This window comes from Equus przewalskii, chromosome 19, assembly GCF_037783145.1.
Source record: "Equus przewalskii isolate Varuska chromosome 19, EquPr2, whole genome shotgun sequence".
NCBI classification, from domain to species: Eukaryota; Metazoa; Chordata; class Mammalia; order Perissodactyla; family Equidae; genus Equus; species Equus przewalskii.
The window spans coordinates 5,601,257-5,623,187 of record NC_091849.1 but is presented as its reverse complement, the minus strand read 5'-3'; the positions used below and the strand labels follow the sequence as shown (position 1 = coordinate 5,623,187).

Below are 21,931 nucleotides of genomic sequence, written 5' to 3'. Positions count from 1 at the left end.
CTGTCAGTTTTTCATAGATGCCCTTCATCAAGTTGAGGAAATTCCCTTCTATTCCTAGTTTGAACATTTTTATTGTGATGACTGTTGCATTTTTCAAATGCTTTTCGTGCATTCACTGAGTGATCATGTAGTTTTGTCCTTTCTCAGTATGGTGTGTTACATTGGTTGATTTTTGAACCAGCCTTGCATTCTTGGGATAAATCCCACTTGGTCATGGTACTAGATTATTTTGTTGAGGATTTTTGCATCTTTGTTAATAAGGGATATTGGCCTGTAGTTTTCTTTTCTTGTGATGTCTTTGTGTGATTTTGGTATCAGGGTAAAACTAACCTTATGGAGTAAGTTACAAAGTATTCCTGCCTCTTCTATTTTTGGAAGCATTTTTGAAGGATTGGTGTTGATTCCCTTTTAAACATTTAATAGAATTCATGAGTAAAGCCATCTGGTCCTGGCTTTTTTTGTGGGAAGTTTTTAGATTGCTGATTCAATCTTTTTACTTGCTATAGGCCCATTCAGGTTTTCTATTCTTTTTTTTTAAAGATTGGCACCTGGGCCGTCAACTGTTGCTAATCTTTTTTTTCCTTCTTCTTCTCCCCAAAGCCCCCCAGTATACAGTTGTATATTTTAGTTGTGAGTGCCTCTGGTTGTGGCATGTGGGACGCCACCTCAGCATGGCCTGACGAGTGGTGCCATGTCCACGCCCAGGATCCGAAACCGGCGAAACCCTGGGCTGCTGAAGTGGAGCGCGTGAACTTAACCACTCGGCCATGGGGCTGGTCCCCAGATTTTCTGTTTCTTCTTACATCAGTTTTAGTAGTTTGTGTCTTTGTAGCAATTAGACTATTTCATGTAGCTTACCTAATTTGTTGGCATACAGTTGCTCACAATATTCCCTTACAATTATTTTTATTCTATAAGGTTGGTAGTACTGTCCTATCTTTCACTCCTGATTTTAGTAATTTGAGTATTCTTTTTTTTTCCCTTGGTCAGTCTAGCTAAAGGTTTGTGAGTTTTGTTAATCTTTTCAAAGAACTAACTTCTGGTTTCATTGATTTTCTCTATTGTTTTTATATTCTCCATTTCACTCATTTCTGCACCAATCTTTTTAATTTTCTTTCTTCTGCTTGCTGTGGGTTTGGTTTGCTCTTCTTTTTCTAGTTTCTTAAGGTGGAATCTAGGTTATTGAATTGATATCTTTTTACTTTTCTGCTTTTTTAATATAGATGGTTTGTTGTTATATAACTTTTTTTTTTTTAAGATTGGCACCTGAGCTAACATCTATTGTCCATCTTTTCTTTTCTTCTTCTTCTCCCCAAAGCCCCCCAGTACACAGTTGTATATTCTAGTTGTAGGTCCTTCTAATTCTGCTATGTGGGCCACCACCTCAGCATGGCTTGATGAGCGGTGCCATGTCCGTGCCCAGGATAGGAACCAGCAAAACCCTGGGCTGCTGAAAGAGTGTGTGAACTTAACCACTCGGCTATGGGGCCAGCCGCTATGTAATTTATTATGTAACCTTCGTTGTGTTTTCATTTTCATTCATCCCCAAGTATTTTCTAATTTCACTTGTGAAGGTTTCTTCTTTGACTATTTGATTTTTTAGGAATGTGGTGGTTAAATTTCCACGTATTTTCAAATTTCCTAAATTTCTTTCTGTTATTGATATCTAATTTCATTCCATTGTGGTTGAAGGACGTACTTTATTGAGGCTTGTTTTATTGCCTAAAATATAGCCTATCCTGGAAAATGTTCCATGTGCCCTTGAGAAGAAAATGCATTCTGCTGTTGGGTGCAGGGTTCTATAGATGTGTGTGTTGGGTTTACATGGTCTGTAATGTTGTTCAAGTGTTTCATTTCCTTGTTGATCTGTCTAGTTGTTCTATCCAGGGTGTTTCATATAAGTGATATATATATATCTGCCAGTGTTAGAATATAATGTAAAATTTAGGAACATAGGAATTAATGTTAAAACTCATTAGCCCTTAGCCTTTATTCTTATAAATGCCTGTATTAAATTTATTAGTTATCTAAGGACATAATATGGCTTTAAGATCATAAAGTCTGCTTTTGAAATGCTGACGTTTTCAACCCCACCAAAAAAGTAACTTTTAAACCAATGTTCAAATCAAGCCATGACATTTTCACCAGAGCAGATATTTGCATCTTCAGAGACTGTCAGATGTTCCCCAGAGGACAGGGAGGAGTTTCCTGGAATATCGTCAGCCCTTCCCCCGTTGCCAAGCAGTGAGGGTGTTTATTTCTAAATACTAGCATTCAGTGAGCTTAGTGGACTGGTCTATCTCCTTCAGATGCAGAAATACTTCGCAGACCATTAAAATTCTCTGAGGTCCAGCCTCCACTTGAAAAAGCCCTAAATCCCGAGCTGCCCAGCAGCCTCAGATCACCCACCCTGCCCTATTGCCCCACACTCCCACCCACTGAATTACAGCCCCAAGAGATGCCAGAACTGGACTGGACTTTCCAGGGCACCCTCCCACCCTTCCCCACACCCAGGCGCAGAAAGTCAAGCTCCGTGTCCTGGGTCAAATACCCCAGATGCCTGGACCTCAGTCCAGAGGTTTTGATTTAATTGGTCTCATGTGCAGCCAGCGTAATGGGTATTTTCAAAGCTCTCTAGGTGATTGTAATGTGCAGTTTGATGACCACTTATCTACACAGCTGGGAGCCCGTTTTCATCTCAATCTGATATTGGCAGGTAAAGGTGCAGAGGAAGGCAGGCACATGGAGCAGCGCAATGTGTAGAAAACTAGCTATTCCTTGTGGCAGGCCACTTACAGGCTGTATGATGATGGGAAAGTCACCTGATCCCTCTGGGCCTCAGTTTCCTCATGTATAACCAGGTGCATGCAACGTCACAGTGCTTCCCCTCTCTCAAGTTCCAGGCTGCACTCCAGGGCCTAGGGCCCCCTGGAGGACTGTTCCCCCTGCCGAGTCTCTTCCATCATGTGGAGAGCAGGGCTCCCCCAGCATGTTCTGGAGGCCATGACAGTGCACTCTTGGATAGGAAGGTCATGGGCTGGGGAAAGCCAGTTAGAGGACAGAAAGGTCAGTAACAGAGAGGGCCCCAGAATGGCTCGTTGGACCAGGGTTTGGGGGAAGCAGATGAGAGAGCTTCCTGAGGGCAGTGACAGAGCCAGCTGAGAGCCCCGTGCCTGCGGCTGTCCCTCTGAAGATGTGCGTCACTACTTGGTAGGGGCCAGTGCACCTGTAACATACACAACTGCCTTCCTTTGGAGAAGTTACAACATTCGTTCACATATAGTGTAGGTGAAGTAATGAATAAGTGGGTTGGAGCCTCTGTGATGTGGCCAAAGGAGAGAGAGTTGGCTAAGGAGCCGCCCCTGGCTCTCTGGGCTCCTGCTTTGCCCAGACTTCTTGGGGCATACTCGGGGCACTCCCCATTCACTATGACCAAGTAACAAGGCGCAGAGAGAAGTGGAGTGAGCAGCCCACGCCAGCGGCCCTCCACACACTGTGCTTCTGTTTACGCTGTGGGTGTGGATTTCCCTCAAAGCTCTTCCAAGTTGGGGATTCTGATTTCTTTAGTCTTCACTAGTCTTCTTGCCAGAGACGTCAGAAACTACATCAGCCTACCAAAAGATTTTTTTTTGAGAGTTCTCATTTTATAGTGCTTATATATACTGCATTAATGTTCTCTGGAAAATGAGTAGTTGCAAAAAAAAATTAATGAGCTAATACACATAGAAGGTTTAGAACAGCAGTTGGCATGTACTGCAGCGTAAGCACAGCTGAGCAACCAAGGCCCAGAAGGGGATGGCCGTGGTCCGCGTGCGCGGGCAGAACGGCCCCTCTGGCTCTCGGTGGTCACAGGCTCTCCACCTCTCCGAGGGGCAGAGCAGTATTTCAACCCAGGAGCTTGGAAGCACTTGGGAGAGGACCTGATAAATAAAGAAGAACCTGTTTCTTGTGTATATGCTTTGAAACTTTTAAAAGCACATAATGGGTGTTTTTGATATAAATTGTTCCCTAATATGTTTTCACCTAAGATTTTATAAATATTCCATCCATTTTCAACAGCTGTGGATTCCACTGCGTGGCTGTGGCATAATTATTTAACCTGAACCCTACTGATGAGCATCTATTTCCAACTTTCCACTATTAGGAACAATTCTGAGATGCGTTAATTGCATATGCATCTTTATTCTCATATTTCCTGTAAGAATTCATTCCTTAAGAGGAATCCCTTAAATGGAGTTGCTGGGTCCAGGTTTTTAATACTTATTTTGATAGTTACTGTCAAATTCTCCTCTAAAGTTGAACTAATTTAGACTTCCATCAATATGAGAGATTGCGTTTCCTGTTGCCCTCACTGGGCACGAACCTAAGAATTTACTGTCGTCAGTTCATCCCCCTAGTTGGGCTTGATTATTCAGGAGCCAGAACTTAAAAGGTAGAAGTTTTGCTTCAAAAGAGAAGAGAGAAGAGAGAAGAGAGAATGTGGCCAACACGGCCCAGAGAATGCAAAGTCCACGTTTATGAAATCAGACTCCTAACTTGAGAGTCCACTGAATTAGTTCCCTATTTGTAAATTCTAGACAACAGACATTATGGAGTAGTGGCGAGAATATAGGTTTTGTCACAGTTAACTGGGTTGGAAGTCTGGTCCTACTCCTACATGAAGTGTTTCATACTTCAGGTTCCTTATCTATAAAACAGGAATGAAAATGTCTACGTTGCAGGTTTGGGTAGAGAGGACATAAGTTACAACTCTACAGACGGGTACAAGAAATATTTTAAACTCTCAATACCGAATCAAAGAGGCAAATCACAGAAGCTTATATACAAGTGAGATGATATAAAGTTCAAAAATAGGCAAAACTAGGTGATATATGTCAGAAACATGCTTCTGTGAAAGAGAAGCAAGGGTAAGATTGACACGAAATCCAGGAAATGTAAGGTGGGGGCACGGCAGGCGTACCTGACGGGATCCCGGTCATCCTCCAGTTCCTCCCTAGGTGTGGGTGCACAGGTGTGCATTCTCTGAACAGTACAAAGGTACTATGCCCATCTGAATATTTCACAAGAAACACTAACCATCCCATGAGAAACTTCAGCAGTAAAGAATTATCAGAGAAGTGTTTCAAATGTGTTAAGAAATATTAGTTTTATTTAACCAGTTTTCACAGCTGAATATTTATTCTATAAAAACTTTACAGATTGTACAGTTTATATATAGTCCAAACTACTGAACGAAAAAGTAGGTCCCACAGATGCAAAAATACCGCACCGACCCATCCAAGGTGAAGGCCGCTTTACACACTGTACAGCTTCCACGTGGCCGGGAGGTGGTCGGCTCTAAGTATAAACTTCAAAACTGTACAAAAATAAGGTTTTGATTTTATTTCATTCTTCATACATTCAATATGATTGCAAGCTCAGAAGCCTAACTAATAATAGGCATCTGTAATCAGGAGTCAGTTCCCACTCCAGAAAGGAATGCGACGCCTATGTACACCGGGCACTCTTGGACACCATACTGTACTCAGTACATTGTGGAGACAGGAAAGCAGAGACCGAGAACATTAAATGTTGACTAGAAGGTAGTTTTTTTTTTTTTCTTTCCCAAAAGGAGTTTCTGCATTTAATAGTGTGCCAAAAGAATTTTAACTTATTAAATAAAATATATTCTAAGTGAACCTAAAAATTACACTTTATAAACATAAAAATACTTTTTTTTGGTGTAATACATCAATCATATCTGCAAATAGAAAACCAAAACTGTATATAAAGTACTATTTCTCACCCAGCAACAAGAAGCACTTATGTAGTTATTTTTCAAAAGAGTCAGAAAAACTAATTCCTTAAAACCCACTAAGACTACCTTATAACTTAGATACTCATACTTGAGTTCTGCAGTGACTCGCTGACACTGCAGAACAAGATTTCCTCTAGACACACAGTGGTTTCTGCACGTTAACTGGGTAAGAAGTGGACAGATTAAAACAAGGGAGAAATCAACTGGTTTCTCAGCATGAATCCTAAGCATACATTTAGTTTGGAGGTATGTTTCTCAGTGGATTTTTCACCAGAAACACTTATCGTAATAGGTAAGTCTTCCTTTGATTAGGAATGTCCCATCTCTGAGGTATCTGTACCTTCTTGGAGACAAAGGGACATCTCAGATCTTTCTCTCTCTCTCCCTGGGGCAGGGGAGTGAGGCTGGCTAATACCTCTTTAGATTCTGTGTTCTAGAAAGAAAAAATAAGGAAAACAAACATTATTCCAGACTTTTCTGCCACCCCAAACCAGCAAAACACACTTGTTTTCTTTTTTATACAGTACTAGCCAAAGATAACAAAAATGAGAGCTTCAGAGAGCGGTCTAGCACTCCCCAGGCACTCTGATACCTGTGTGCAGATTACGTATAAAATAATGACGTTTGGACAAAGGAGCTTTGTAGTTGTTTATTTTAAAGTTACAGTACTTAAAAACTCCTTGATAATAAATAGCTTGGGTATTTCAAGTCCTGCCTCCAAGCGTGAGCTACAAGTGAACTTGTTTCAGGCTGTGGTGATGAATTAGGGCAAATTGTAGTCACAGATGTCCTGCTCAATACAATTCCAGTGTCATCAGCAGGCAGCCTGCCAATCAAAACTCGTCAATTTTCCTCTGCAAGTATTTCAACATGGAGTCCATCCCTTGGGCCGAGCCCCAGATCTTCTTCAGCACTTCGCACTCCCTCTCGTTGGCCTGCTCCAACTCCACCTTCATGTTACGGCGCACGAGAGCTTTCGATTCCTCCAGCACCTGGACCGGACAACAAGCGTCAGTCAGCAGGGTGTGTCTGCAAGCGCTGGCTCCATTTTGCCCCAAATTTATGGAGGCAATGATCAAACTAGACTAATTATCTGTTGAAAGACTACCAGACATTTTTTTCACAATACACATCAGGCCTAATATATGTATAAAGTATATTTTACACTAGATATTGGACAAATTCTCAACTTCAAAGTGGCTGTCAACCTATTTCAGAAGGGAGCTGTGCTATCTGCATCCCGGGCCTCTCCCAGCATCAAGACCAGCCTGGGCCCCAGGCTACTGCTGCGGGCCAGTGTGGACCCCGGGACCAGACGTCAGCTGCTGCGATGCTCAATGAAAACTTGGAGAATGCCTATTGAGGGATCTTCTAACCAAAACTTAATTTTAACAATAAGCATTGTTCATCTATCTGGGATAGCTTAGATGGGAGTTATGTCAGTTAATATTAAATAATACTTCATTCTGTCATTTGCTAAATGAAATTTTGTTAGAAGACTGAATATTACCCAGCACATTTATTAAACAAAAGCTTAGATCCACTGTGGGAGGAAAAAAATGTGATTAGATGAAAGGGCTTTGGGAACAGTAAGAACTACGTAAATGTTCTTTGTAGACTTTCATAGGACATTTTCCAGTTACTGAGTCTCAGATCGAAGTGCATTCCTGTGATTCTTAGGTATTCGCAAAGGGAGGACGAAGCAGGCAGCTCTGGAGCAGTGGCTTCATCAGTGTCTCCCGTGAAGGTGGCTGGGCAGGGGGCAGGGGGCAGATGTGGGGGACTTAGGAAATACTGGTCAAGGTGTGAGCTGTCTGGAGGCAGAGGTCATAGTAAGAAAAAGGAAAAAAGTAAGAGAAGGAATTTCGACGTACAACTGGATTACATGAGGCCAGCTCCTTAATGCGAACCATGACTTCCTGGGTGAAGGTCCCGGGCCAAAACACCTGGGAGACCAGGCCCTTCCCGCACGCCTCCTGCGCCGTCAGCTTCCGCCCACTGAGCAGCATTTCATTTGCCTGAAAGGAAGAAGAGTTGGTGCTGACAAGAAAGGTGAGGGGCAGGTGGGCAGGGAAGACCCAACCCGAAAATCCATCCCTAACTCAAACCTGTGACGGAGAACAAACCACGCAAGGTGCAATCAACTAGGCAGATGGGAAGTAACACCCCAGCCTGGGATTTTTTAAAAAGAATACGAAAGGCTTATTTCATGATATAATACAGAATCACATGCAGGTAACCAGGAATCTAAGTTGGAAAAGGTCTATTTGCTGTTCACTTCAAGTTACTGGCACATCCCTCTCCACCCACCACCTCCTCCCAGTGTCAGCCATCCCTACATGGCAACTCACGCAACGCACAGAACGGTTTCCTGGGACACTGAGGCACACGCAAGGCCAGAAAATTTGTCATTTGAGGGATGTGGACCAGTCCCAGAACTACAGCACAGTATTTTCTGCATGCGAGAGGCCAGTGGTTTTCCACATACAGAGACAGTGTTCTCACGCAGCGAATGTCTCTGCTGAGTGTAACTTGGAGGCGTGTTTTATTGCTTGGACGTTAAAATAAAATACCCAGGACCCGAATTTGTCCAAAATGACCACTAACTGTAGTCTGCTTAGGAAGGCCTGACTCTACTTCCCATGAGTCACTGGAGAAGTTAACATTTGTTTTTGTTTAAAAAAAATTGTGTGTATAAATATACATAAAATTGATTTTAACTTAGTCCTAGATTCTAGGTCACTTTTAAGGTCTCAACACAATGTGTATGGATTTGATCTCATTCAGATGACAGACTCAGAGATGCTGAAATAAGGAGAAAAGGGCAGAACATACATCTGACAAAGAAACTCCCCACTACTTTCATTTATTTATTTGTTTTTGTGAGGAAGACTGGCCCTGAGCTAACATCGGTGCCCATCTTCCTCTGTTTTGTATGGGGGACGCTGCCACAGCGTGGCTTAAGGAGTGGTGTGTAGGTCTGTGCCAGGGATCTGAACCTGCAAACCCTGGGCCACTGAAGTGGAGCAGTGAACTTAACCACTAGTTAAAGGCCAGCCCCACTTCCCACTATTTTGATGTGACAATTTCCGGTCTGTAGTTTATCTTGCACGGTTAACCCTCCTGAAGACTGATGGTCACTAAGACAACTTGACGATGAGCTTCTGAGTAAAACACACTTTTGAAAAGAGGTAAAATCACTGTTCTGAAAGACCTTGAAGTTGTGAAGTCTGTCCCTTGGTTGACAGTCCCCGTGCTCCTCCTGTCAACACATCGAGATGGCTCACGGCAGGTGAAGTGCGTAGTCTGTGGAGCACGTTAATAAAGGGTCGGCAAAGCAAATAGCTGGCTGACTCCCCACCCTTTCCACGCAGATGGAGACTGGGAAACGGGGCTGGGCAGGGGTCCTCACAAGAAGGACCTGCAAGGGTTTCAACACTCACCACTGTCCATCACTTAGCACAGATAACAGGCTCCGCCAAAGTGGAGCTCAGAGCCAAGTCTAGGGCAAAGACAGGAGCACTTGAAAGGTTTGGAGATGTTCTACAAAACCCCTGAACACCACTTCTCAGTGAAGACGTCTTAAAAAACAACAGATTTAGAAATGTGCCTTAACCTTACTGTTAGCTGTTAAGATAATTCTTCTAAGATGATGGGAGCGGAGATCCTGATGCAATGACTGAGTGCACGCCATGCTCCATGGTAACACAGAACTTAACTTTCCTAGTTTGTGTGTCTTTTACTCTCAACATACAGTGAAGAAAACATCACAACTAAACCACTCAAGTGTGAAGTATGTTCCCAAGACCAACTTGAACCACAGGGTCTTAGCTTGGGTAGAGGATGCAAACCACATGCCAGGCCGTGTGCCCCTGGGGAGTGGGGAGTAACGAAGAGCAAGCATCCTTCACGCATTTCTTCCCCAGCCCCTCCGCGGGGCCCTCTCTGTCCTCCCCAGGCACTTTTTTGAACGTTATTTCTTGCCATCTGGAGGTCAATTCATAGCCCTACTACTGTTCTCTTCCCTCCGTGTCTCTCCTTCCCTTTCCTTGACTCTCTCAGGCTGGGTCCAGCCAGGCTGGGGCCGACAGCCCAGCAAAGCAATCCTCCCCTCCAGGAAGTGAGCTGTCATTGCCACCCGTCTTCCTCCTTCCAGAGGCAGGCTAACTCTGCACCTGCTGTCACTGGAGATTCCTTCCCTCCTTCGTTTTCTCTAGTCCAGATGTGCAGGACAACTAAGGGCATTTCTGAATTTACCCAAAAGTATGAATGGTAGGACTGAGTCAAGGTTGTTAATGCTTCTCACATAAGTACAGGTAGAGTTGATTTAAATTACAGTCATCAAATAAAACCAATAAGAAAAACTCCCTTGGTAAGACTGGCAAGATTAAATACATTCAGTTTGAGCATGTTCTCACAAATGCAATTTTCAGCAGTTTTTTCTTTCCTTTTTTTATTGAGGTAACATTGGTTTATAACATTATATAAATTTCAAGTGAACATCATATTTCAATTTCTGTGCAGAAGACATCATGTTCACCTCCCAAAGACCAATTACCATCCATCACCACACACATGCCTCTTTCGCCTTTCCTCCTTCCCCTCTGGTAACCACCAATCTAATATCTGTATCTATAGGTTTGTTGTTGTTCTTATCTTCTATTTATGAGTGAGATCATATGGTATTTGACTTTCTCTGTCTGACTTATTTAACTTAGCACAATACCCTCAAGGTCCATACACGGTGTCACAAATGACCAAATTTCATTGTTTTTTATTGCTGAGTAGTATTCCATTGTGTATATATACCACATCTTCTTTATCCATTTGTCCCTTAATGGGCACCTAGGTTGCTTCCAAATCTTGGCTATTGTGAATAACGCCACAGTGAAAATAGGGGTGCATACATCTTTACGCATTTGCGTTTTCAAGTTCTTTGGATAAATACCCAGCAGTGGAATAGCTGGATTGCATAATAGTTCTAATCTTAATTTTTTGAGGAATCTCCATACTGTTTTCCATAGTGGTTGCACCACCTTGCACTCCCACCAGCAGTGTATGAGAGTTCCCTTTTCTCCACATCCTCTCCAACACTTATTTCTTGTCTTCTTAATTATAGCCATTCCGACAAGTGTGAGGTGATATCTCACTGTAGTTTTGATTTGCATTTCCCTAATAACTAGTGATGCTGAACATCTTTTCATGTGCCTGTTGGCCGTCTCTATTTCTTCACTGGAAAAATGTCTGTTTAGATCTTCTGCCCATTTTTAAATTGTGTTAGTTCCTTTGTTGTTGAACTGTATGAGTTCTTTACACATTTTGGATGTTAACCCCTTATCAGATACATGGTTTGCAAATATCTTCTCCCAATTGTTAGACTCTTTTCATTTTGTTGATTGCTTCCTTTGCTGTGCAGAAGCTTTTTAGTTTGCTGTAGTCCCATTTGTTTATTTTTTCTTATTTCTCTTGCCTGGTCAGACACAGTACTTGAAAATAATGCTGCTAAGACTGATGTTGAAGAGTGTACTGCCTATGTTTTCTTCTGGAAGTTGTATGGTTTCAGGTCTTACATTCAAGTCTTTAATCCATTTTGATTTAATTCTGTGTATGGTGTAAGATAATGGTCTACTTTCATTCTTTTGCATGTGGCTGTCCAGTTTTCCCAACACCATTTTCCAGCAGTTTTAAAGTGAGAAGTTTCTAACTTCTCAAATAACAGACATGTAAAGATAAGGTCATTGGGAAATTTATTAGCTGCCATTTTGTTCCAAGATGGCTGACTAAACAAGGGACTACATGTGGACACCCCACAGAAATACCTAAGGTGGGCAAACTCATCCATCCATCCAACTGTTTTTAAAAAGTTATGTTTCCCTCCAGACAAATGAGAAATGCCGGAGGAGAGTGAGGGGGAGCCCTCTTTTTGTTTAGCCAAAAAGATCTCATTAAGAGATGTGGTTAGGACACCTGACCAGCTTCACAGGGAGGGGCTGGGGCGCTTCCAATCTCATGGAGGCAGCTCGGCAGCCACTTCCACTTCCTTCCTCGGGCCAGTCTCTACATCCTCAGAAGGGCAGCTCTCCACGGTAAACTCAGGGTGGGACATTATTCTGTCTCCCACACGGGGATCAGGACGTGGACATCTTTGGGGGACATTATTCTGTCTCCTCAGAAGGGCAGCTCTCCATGGTAAACTCAGGGTAAGCCTTCACTGGGTGCTTCTCCAGCATCACACACCATCAGGACTGAGAGCCGCCATGTTTATCAAGGGGAGCCCATGTTAGTCAGCTCAGTGCTCCCCTCTACTCAGGCCCCTTCAGGTGTCAATCACAGAGCCCAAGAGGCTTCCTGAGGGTAGAGGCTCACAGGGGTGGTCCCGGAGACAGGACTGTGACCTTGCAGTGTCTGGTGCTCCATGAATGTCCACAGGGACAGGGAGGGACAGAAGAATGTCCTAGGCTAACTCGCATGGTTTGTGACTACAGCTTGGCTCCGGAGACCTCCCTCCCTGCAGCAGACCCGTAAGGAAGGAGACTCTCACGGCTGGCTTTATCTGCATGTTCTTCTTACCCAGATAATATGATGCTGTTTAGCTTATCCTCCTTGCAGTTTTGCACATATCAAGTGGGGAAAACCAAACTTGTTGTAGCCATTTGTCAGGCTGCTGAAAGCTCACGAAAGGAACTGCATCGCATGGGCAGCCATTTACGACAAGAGTCGTCACAATGATTCACTTCAACTACATTTATTCATTTTCTGTATAGACGTTTTAGTCAAATACTCTGACCAAAAAGTGCAGAATTTACATTGTGTGAAGTTAAAGTTCTCTGCTCTTGCTTTAGAGCTGGCGTTCTCAGCCTGGGCACCAAAGACCCTCTGGGCTGGATAAATTTTTGGTGTGGAGGCTGTCCTTTGGGTTGGAGAATGTTGGGCAGCACCCTGGCCCTTGCCCTCTAGAGTCTCCTCAGCCGTGACAACCAAGCCTCTGGACACTGCCACCTGCTCCCTAGGAGTGGGGGATGGGGCAAAATTGCCCCCATTGAGAACTGCTGCTCAAGTGGTACCAGAAGATCACAAGCAGCAGCAAAAGTAATGTTTGCTCACCACTGGGGAAAAATGCCACAGACCCAAGAGTAGGCCTTCATCTAGTGACGTCTTCAAGCTATTTATGGCGCTTCCTGAGCACAGTGAACTCTAAGACCTCCACCCCTTAGCAGCATTTGGCTCAAAGGCTCCACTTCCAAAATGCCTTTGCCCAAAATGTGTTCAAATGTCAAGTTTATTTAATATTTCTCCAATCTGCCCTTCCTGTGGATGTGCGTCAACATCAGACATCTACTTAGGTCAGGTCATACAATGTGAGAGGATAGAATTCCCCATTATTTTAATCTCTTCTAGAGTAATGACTCAAAATGACCTTAAAATGATTTTAATGATGACAATGATGATTCCTTACTACTGGAATAGGTAGTAACTGTCAGAAGAATGCAGCATGGTGAAAACAACAAGACAAAGGACTCAGACACGCGCTACTCATCTGTAAAACACGGAGCACCACTTGGGGTGGACATAGATGTGCCACCTAGTACCCTCCCTCCGGCCCAGGAAACACTCGCTGCCCAGCTGCCGGGAGTGCTGACAGCAGGTAACTCACAGCAGGATCTCCTAGGGCAGCCTCACCCACGATGGGCCCTTCCCTGGGGCTGCCACATTCAACAAGGGGGTGCGGCGGGGGCACCTGCAACAACTGTGGCGGCTACACACGCTCCGGAGCATGGGGACATGGGTTAGCAGGGGCGCACCACAGCTCACCTTCACCCTCTGCCCAATCCTGCGTCACGCCTGCCCTGACAGAGCTGACAAACGTCCTGCCTGCCAAAAGCCACCTTAGCCTCTGCGTCCAGAGAAGCCAACTTGTGACAGGTGGGAGTGGGACAGAGAGTGGTGATGAGAGGGATTTTGGAGCAGGATCACTCCCTAGCTGGCTGGCAACAAGGACCCCCGTCACAGGCTAGGCAGAGCACCCAGGGCATCCAGCACAGGTGGTGATCCAAGTGCTAAATCTCTCACAGGTGATGGGATGGCAATTGCTAGTCACCACTGATGCAAGCTGAGGGGCTCCTGGGTAGCAAGACGGCAAAGCTGAAACCCAGATTCAGACCCAGACCTAGGACTCATTAGTTAGAGTGGCCAAGCTCCAGACAAAGTTAATCACCCACTCAAGGAGAGTCTGTTAGGCTGCGGGAGGGATGGGGGGGGGGGGGGGGAGGAAACCCTTCAACTTCGCATGGGGACTTCTGGGTGGATGTCTTCAAACTCTGAACCCGAGACTCCTGTGAGCTCTCTGAGCATGTAGAAATGGCCCACCTGTCCCTATTAAGAACAAGTGCTGCCCCCTTGCTCCAAGACAATGTGGAAGTCTCTCTCTACAAGATGGCATTGCTCCCCTTAAGCCCTGCCCCAACTCCTCTCCTGGCCACCAGGCCTGTAACGTGCCTCCTCCTCCAGCAGAGCTGCATGATCTCGCCAGAACGTGCTGGTGGGAGCGGCCAGAACATGTGGGACTAAATTCTAAGGGTGCTTGACCCAGGTTCAAAGGGGCAGGGGGTTCACCAATTTGGGAGCTATCCTGAGAAACAAGATTTAACACCCTGGCAGGTGCCCTGGAGCTGATGTGACCTCACTCCTGGGATGGCTCCTAGAAGCACAGAGACAGTGATGGCCCAGGCTAAGTGATCCTGAATTGCCAGAGGAGGATCGCATGCAGGCTTCTGGGCTTCTGGAGGAGGGTGTGCTGCCCACAGCAGAGAAGTGTGGGCCTTTTAAAAAATAATTCTGTGGTGCTTACTGGCTCCTGGCACAGACAGAATACCTGATCATTGGACACCAAGTGACCACACACTGGAATGTCCATCACCAACTGAGCTCTATCAGGCCCACCAAGGAGTAAAGCCAGGCAGGGCCCGTGGCAGATGCACTGCTGGGATCAGGCACAAACACTGGAGGGCACAGGTGAGCTGCACAAGCAGGTGGCCCAAACCCCATGTCACCCACCGCTGGGGTACCAGCGCCCTGCCTCAGTACACACGTGCAGCTGTATGCAGGAGTCCTTATGAGCAAGTTTGGCTTACGGGTGGGCTGGCTCAGTGTGTGGGAGTACAAGCCAAACTGTGATGGCAACTTCACTCAAGCCTCCGTCAGGAGTGGCTCGAGAAGGCTGTAGTGAGGGCAAATGCTCTCAAACGGGAGATACACCTGGTCACCCACCTGGTGTAGGAGCAGTGGATCAAAGTTAGAACACACAGACTCAGGGCAGCGGTGAATGGCCTGGCTGGCTGGTCAGGGGCCTGAAAGACCAGGGACAAGGAGGTCCGGGGTAGAGGCGTGTGGATGGATGACTGGGAAAGTGTGCAGACTGCTGTGCCATGTCAGTGTCCACCAGAGAGCACCCACCATGAAGAGGAACTAAACAGCACGGCAGTTGACACTGGCCAGTCTTGGTCACGTGCTGGCATGATGGACACCTGAATGGAGTGGCTGAGGTATGAGACACAGATCTCAACAGCTTATTAAACTTCTTGAGGCTGATTCAGCCACTGTTGCCACTGGATGTCCACCTGCAAGCAGGAGACACCACTGCTGAGCTACCCTGTGGCGCCCTTCCCGAGGAGACTAGCCAGCTGGCCACCTGGCAGCAAGCTGACGGTTTCCACAGGAGCAGAAGCTTACCCAGGGTCTGCTCTCCTGCCTGCAGGTCCTCAGGCAGCATCACTCAGGCTTATGGAGTGTCTGGTCCGCTGGCATGGGACGCCACAGAGCACTGTGCCAGACCAGAGGATGCCCCTCACAGCAAAGGAGGTGTGGGAGTGGGCCCATGACCACGGGGTCCTCTGATTGAGTGACATTCAACACCTCTAGAAGCTGCTGGTCTGAAGGAGCACTGGGATGGCCAGAGGTGGAGGTGGAGCCCCGTTTGGAGGTATGCTCCATGAGGACAGGCACTGTCTTACCATTCACAGTACACACACTACGTCAAAGACCTTAATGTGGTACTGTGTCTGGGAAACAAGGGGTGGAAGCAGGAGTGGCTGCACATTCCTCGCAACGATCCCCTGAGGGATGTTGTGCTTTCTGTCCTTGCAACTCGTGGGCTCTGCTGGTCCCAAAGGGGGCACACTTTGCCAGCGGACATAGCAAGAGGCCCACTGAACTTAAAGCCACAACCACTGCCTGGGCACTTGGTGTCCCTGAGCCCAGGCCCAGCGGGCGAGGAGGGGACCCTCCCCACTGTCAGGAGTTGGGAGCAGCTACAGAAGTGTGTGGAGAGAGGGGATGTGTGGAGCCCCAGGGCCCACCAGGAGCCTGTTGGTCCTCCCCTGCCCAGCTGCGGCCGTAAATGTTCCAGTGCAGCAACCTGAGCCTGAGCGGGTCATGGTGACCAGGCCTCAGGCGCTTCAGGGACCAGTGTCCACCCCAGGGTGGCCACCGAGGCCAGCAGAGGTGCCAGCTGTGGGGGGAGGGGGTCTAGAACAGGAAGGGAGATGACGAGGATGAGGGGTGGCTCTGAGACCAGATGTGGCAGTGGGGGCTACGATTTGTCCACTAAACTTCTTCCTCCTTTACATTTCTGTATTCTAAACTATTTTCCACTTCCTGTTTTGGGAGTAGGTTTAGACTCATGGAAAGATTACAAAAGCAGTACAGACTTCTTGTAAACGCTTCACCTAGCTCTCCTGAACCTTAACATTTTATATAACATCTTACAACGATCAACCCAGAAAATTACCACCGATACAATATGATTAACCAAACTACAAACCCTGGACCAATTTCGCCCATTTTCCCACTCCCGTGCCTTCTGACCCAGGATCCATCTGAGACCCCATACTGCACCGAGCTCTCAGGTCCCGAGTCTCTCCAGTCTGTGACGCTTCCTGTCTCTTGGTGACTCCTAGGACCTTGGCTCTCTGGAAGGGCACTGCTCAGTATCTGTACACTGTGCTGTGACCTGGTCTTGTCTGGCGTTCTCTCAGGATCAGACTGGGGGGATGCATGATTGGCAGGAGTGGGCGGAGGGATGCTATATCACATCAGTGTGAACTGTGGCCAACATGTCTTATTTTGGGTGAAGTGGTGATCATCCAGTGAGGTGGTGCTGCCAGGCTCCTCTGCCGTGGAGTCTCGTTCCCATCACAGTAACGAGGGGATGCAAATAGCCTTTCCTCATCATACCTTTACCCACTAACTTGACCACCCAGTGGTTCCTCTCACAACAGTTACCACCAGTTAATATCTCCCAGGAGGAGAAGCCCCCTGGAAGCCTGGAGGAGCTGCCCCCTAAACCTGTATGAAGAGGCAGATGTGAAGGGACAAGGGGTGGACTGTGGTGGACACGGGGATGTGCTGCTGAGATCCCCTCCAAGGGAGTCTTGCTGCTCAGGTGCTGGTAGTGCTGTCAGCAGCCAGCCATCAGCTCCTTCGGGGACACCCTCTGCTGCTGAGAGCCACCTGGTCCACGGGCCCCAGGCTCTTCCAGGGCAGCCCACATGCAGTGATGACGGACATAAAGGAACCAGCCATTTTGGTCCACTGTAGGACAACCGTGACAGGCCACATATACATTGGGGCCCCCCATGGTGTAGTCGAAGCTTCGTTGGGGCCTGCCTCACAGTTCAACTTCTCCCTCTGCCCAGCCCAACTTCCTCTCCTCCTTCAACTGGTGTTGCCTACCTAATATTTCTCCTTCATGCCAAACTCCGCCTTAGTGCCTCCTTCTGAAGACCCCAACCCAGGACCCTACCTCTCGCCTTATTTCGAGGAAAAAGGAATGAAACACATTTAACTGCATGGTAAGTCACAAGCTATATACAAACACAAACTACTGTTATGGAGGAATTAAGCAGTTAAGAAATAAAATTCCATAATTATATGGGGAAAATTCATATCCTAAGCCACTTGCTCCCTCATCGCTTTCTCTTAAAAGTGCAGCTTTTAGGCTAGTAGGTACAGAATATTTTGATTGCAAATTCTGTTGTTTGGGTTACAAACTGAGTATTTACTAATAGTGGATGTCAGGGTTAATTAGACAGAGATATAGATTCCTCACTGAATGAGGTCCTTCTACAGGAAATGATGCAAAACAGTGTCAATAAACGTTCAAAGAATGAAAGCCTTCTATGATTTCATGAATTAAGAATATGAGTTAATGAAGAACTGAGTTACAAGTGCATTTTGATGGAAAGTCCCCACAGAATGATGCCCTGCATATATTTAGAAAATAAGCAAACTAGATTTCTTCAGCAAGTTTTCTAGAATGATTTTTAAAAAAGAGGTACTCACAGATGCTCCTCCCATAATCTTGGGAAACATAACGGTGGAACAGCCATCTGGACTCTGTCCGAAGGTAGTATAGGGTGTTTGAAACCAAGCCTTTTCATTGGCCCAAACCACATCACAAAGAGGCAATATGGATGCTCCTAGTCCAATGGCTGGGCCATTTACTGCTACAATAATAGGCTTCTTAAACTGAATGAAAGTATTCACGAAGTTTCTAAAATGAAAAATAAATGAGGAATTACTCAAAGCATTGTGTATTTGAGCAAGAGAAAAATCTACCATTATGGAATTCAATTTAACGAGATGTAAACTGCGTGGAAATCACTAAGAGCTGGGATGAGGTGAAGGCCTTCTCCCAGAAGCTGTGGATCATGGGTTTATTTACTGCATGTTGTAAAGGCTTACTGACACCCTGGAGGCCACGCTGCAAGTGGCTGTTGCTACAGGACCTCTGTGAAGTGTGCGGGTAAAATACAGCCAGAGGCTGCTCTTGTATTTGCACCTGGCTCTTGGGCTCTATGACCACTCTGTCTTTCTCCTCACCCTTTCTTCCTTTTAAGACACAAGGAGCCCAATAAACACTACGGGCTTCAGAGGACGAATCCAGAAATTCTCCCAGAGAAAACCTGGCACGAGGCATACTGAGACTGCCTGGTGTCGAGCAAAGACTAGTGGACTGGGGTCAGGAACCATGGGGTCTGAGTCTGGACTTGGTTTGTGATTTCAGACAGCTCATTGATTATTTGGAAATAACAGATATTTCCTGGGTTTATACAGAACTAGACTGAATGGCTTGGGGAAGGTAGAGGCATGAAGCTTACGGGCTGGATTAAGACAGAAGTCCAAACAAGAGCAACAGACACATGTCTCCACACCACTTTGTATTCCACTGTGTGCTGTGCGATACAGTCACAGCAGGATTTCAAAGGAGAACAAGACTAGGGACAGGGCGGCCTTCACAGAGGAAGTGGAGTTTCACAAAACGCAGCCAATGCTATTTTTGGATTTGTTTTGGGATCAGGCTGGAAGAGTAGGCTGCTTTTCAATCTAGGGTAGGCTGGTGCCACACCGTATTGGGAATGTGCATCTTCTTCCCACCACTAGCATCTAATTTTACATGCAGAGGTGGTTTCTTGTTATCATTTAACGTGGTGCAGAAAGGGACAAACACACACAAAAACAAATACAAGATAATTCCTTTCAGGCAGTCTGAGTTCCACGTCAGAACTATTCTAGCTCAGAACTAATTCTAAATTCTAAATTCAACCCCCATCTTTGGTACTGAAAACAATCTGGGTACTCTCTCTAAGTCAGCAGTTCAAAGGCAGAGCAGTCTGTTCAGATTCGTCTCCCCTCCTCCTCCAATCCTGACATGAGGGGTCATGTATTTTTTTGTAGGAGGGCAGGTCAGGGACGGGTGGGAGTGTGAGTATGTTGTGAGACAGACACAGAGAGAGAGAGAGAGAGAGAGAGAGAGTGAGAGTGTGTGTGTGTGTCTGTGTGTGTGTAAAGAACAGGGGAGAGGAGTAAGTGCAGAATTTGGCAGCTTGCAAGCCTAGCTCAGGGATTGTTCTCAAGGTACCTTGCAGTCAGCAAACAGACCTAAGCCAGGCCCCAGGATCCCGCAAGGTTTGTGGGATCGGGACATGGAGTGAGAATTAACTCATTCAAATGAATGAGTTACACTAAGCCTTTCTAAATGAGAGAGCCCTCTGAGGCACTGCTGGAAAAGATCACACTAGGTTTTAAAGATACAAAGAGCCAGAGAACCTTTTAAATGGGTTCTTGAAATAATCATAGACAGTTTACACGAAGCTACTTCAGTTGTGCCACCTTTTGAGGATTTTGGGTCAATGATACATGATGGATATATATTTTCTATGCCCAGTTACTGATGACTCTTGAAAAGGTAACTGCGGAATTGTTTCCATGATACAGAGCAGACGCTTTCAAAATGTGTCTCCCTGGGTGTCCTGGAGCAGCCCGGCGTGCACCCGCCTCACGTGAACGGGCGAGGCAGGAACTGCTCCAGCGCTAACGACGTCTGGAGACCACGGATGGGATGGCAGGTTAGTCCGGAAAGAATGACCAGAACAGTGCAAGGATGAAGTATTCTACAGAGAAACGGCAGAAGGGATTAACTGTTCCATGCAGAAGTCTTCCCTCTCATGTTATATGTTTGTATAGAAGAAAAAAATCTGTTTCCAAAGTAGACATTGCAAACTCTAAGCTTAGATTTTAACAGGCTGAAGAAACTGTTTGGAAGTGAATTTTTCCCCCCTAAAAAGATGATTTTATTTTTATTTTTGCCTGGGATAGTAACTTAATCTGAAACTTGTGGCTGTTTCTGGGAGGGGCATGACTGAGGACCTCTTCCCATTTCAGAGGACACGACCTGGCCATTGTGACGTGTGACCATGCCAGAACAACCATGGTCCACAGAGAAATTTGTTTTGTTTAAAAAATAAACAAAACGTTTCATAGAAATGCTTTTCTGTTGAGTACAAACTTCCCAGGGCCACAAAGCTTAGTCATGTGAGCTGGACATGGAGCCACAGACTGCAGGTGGGGAGGCAGGGGCTGCCTTCAGGCCGGGGGATGAAGCTCTCAAGAGCCCCGCATTCAAAGAGGGCCTGCCTGTTGCTTTTGGTGGGCGTAAAGTAAATGTGTGTACGTGTATATATCTATTTTGGTGAGGAAGATTGGCCCTGAGCTAACATCTGTTGCCAATCTTCCTCTTTTTTCGCTTGAGTAAGATTAGCCCTGAGCTAACGTCTGTGCCAATCTTCCTCTATTTTGTATGAGGGATGCTGCTGCAGCCTGGCTGATGAGCGGTGTAGGTCTGCACCCAGGATCTGAACCCACGAACCTGGGCCACCAAAGCAGAGCATGCCAGACTTAACCACTAACACCACAGGGCCAGCCCCAAAAGCAAGTATATTTTAAAACTTAAAATCAAAACAAATGAACACCCAGACGTGCTCAATGTACCATACTGAATTAAAATTTCAGTTTCCTTTGATTTATCTGTGAATTGAGTGAAAGGCAGTGTTGAGTATAGCAGGGAAAGGAAAGAAATTATATTTGCCACAAAATTAGCTTAAAAAGATTTATAATTAAACAAAACCAAAATTATATCCATTCTTTTAAGAACATTTACTACTTCACAGACATCACCAAAGAGTTAGAAAATCACGGAAGCGTGACAGTCTAGGAACTGTTGAGGGAACATGAGGCCCTGGGGTCAGAAGTTTTAACAGTCGGTTCACTGCCCTGTCTCAGCTGTGCTCTCCCGTCACTGTGACTGTAGGGAGCAGGACTGAATGGGGAAGAGGGCAGCCCACAGGGGCAGTTACTCACTCACTTTGTTCCCCCCCCAAAGCCCTGCTGCTCTCGCCTCACTCGTGGTGTAGAAGACCCTCCCCCGTCTGGGGAAAGGAGGCTCATGGCCCTCAGACCCAAGACTTCAAAAGCCTAATATTCTAAGCTGATCATAATAATCTTGTTGTTATCACTAATGTGCTGAATGTTTTTATTACAATTAATCTGCACAGTGGTTATCACCAACAATCCTGATAAAAGAATGAGCTGTGTGGACACCTGGCAATCCACGTGAAACCTAATTTTCCTCTTTCTCACTTTTCTTTTGGAAACTTGCTACAATGACATTCTTTGCCCCAAAGTTTAAGGAATTCGAGACAAGACACCATAGAAACAAAAACTATACATAGGAATAGCTTTATGTGTATAAGCCAAAAGCTTTATACGTATAAGCTAAACTTCTACATATAAAAATTA

General features: G+C 45.8%; 1 protein-coding gene across 6 annotated transcripts in view; it reads right to left on the bottom strand.

Annotated features, from left to right (window-relative positions):
• Window positions 1-6,431: 6,431 nt before the first annotated feature.
• The window catches only part of CDYL (chromodomain Y like), a 243,142-nt gene continuing 227,642 nt past the window's right edge, over window positions 6,432-21,931 (bottom strand). For all 6 annotated transcript variants that reach the window (XM_070585015.1, XM_070585012.1, XM_070585014.1 and 3 more), the window contains 3 exons: window positions 18,137-18,347; window positions 7,672-7,815; window positions 6,432-6,789 (listed from right to left, as the gene is read on the bottom strand). In XM_070585015.1, coding sequence (XP_070441116.1) covers window positions 6,631-6,789; window positions 7,672-7,815; window positions 18,137-18,347 — 514 coding nt within the window. In that variant the 3' untranslated portion in view covers window positions 6,432-6,630. The remainder of the gene's footprint in view (window positions 6,790-7,671; window positions 7,816-18,136; window positions 18,348-21,931) is intronic.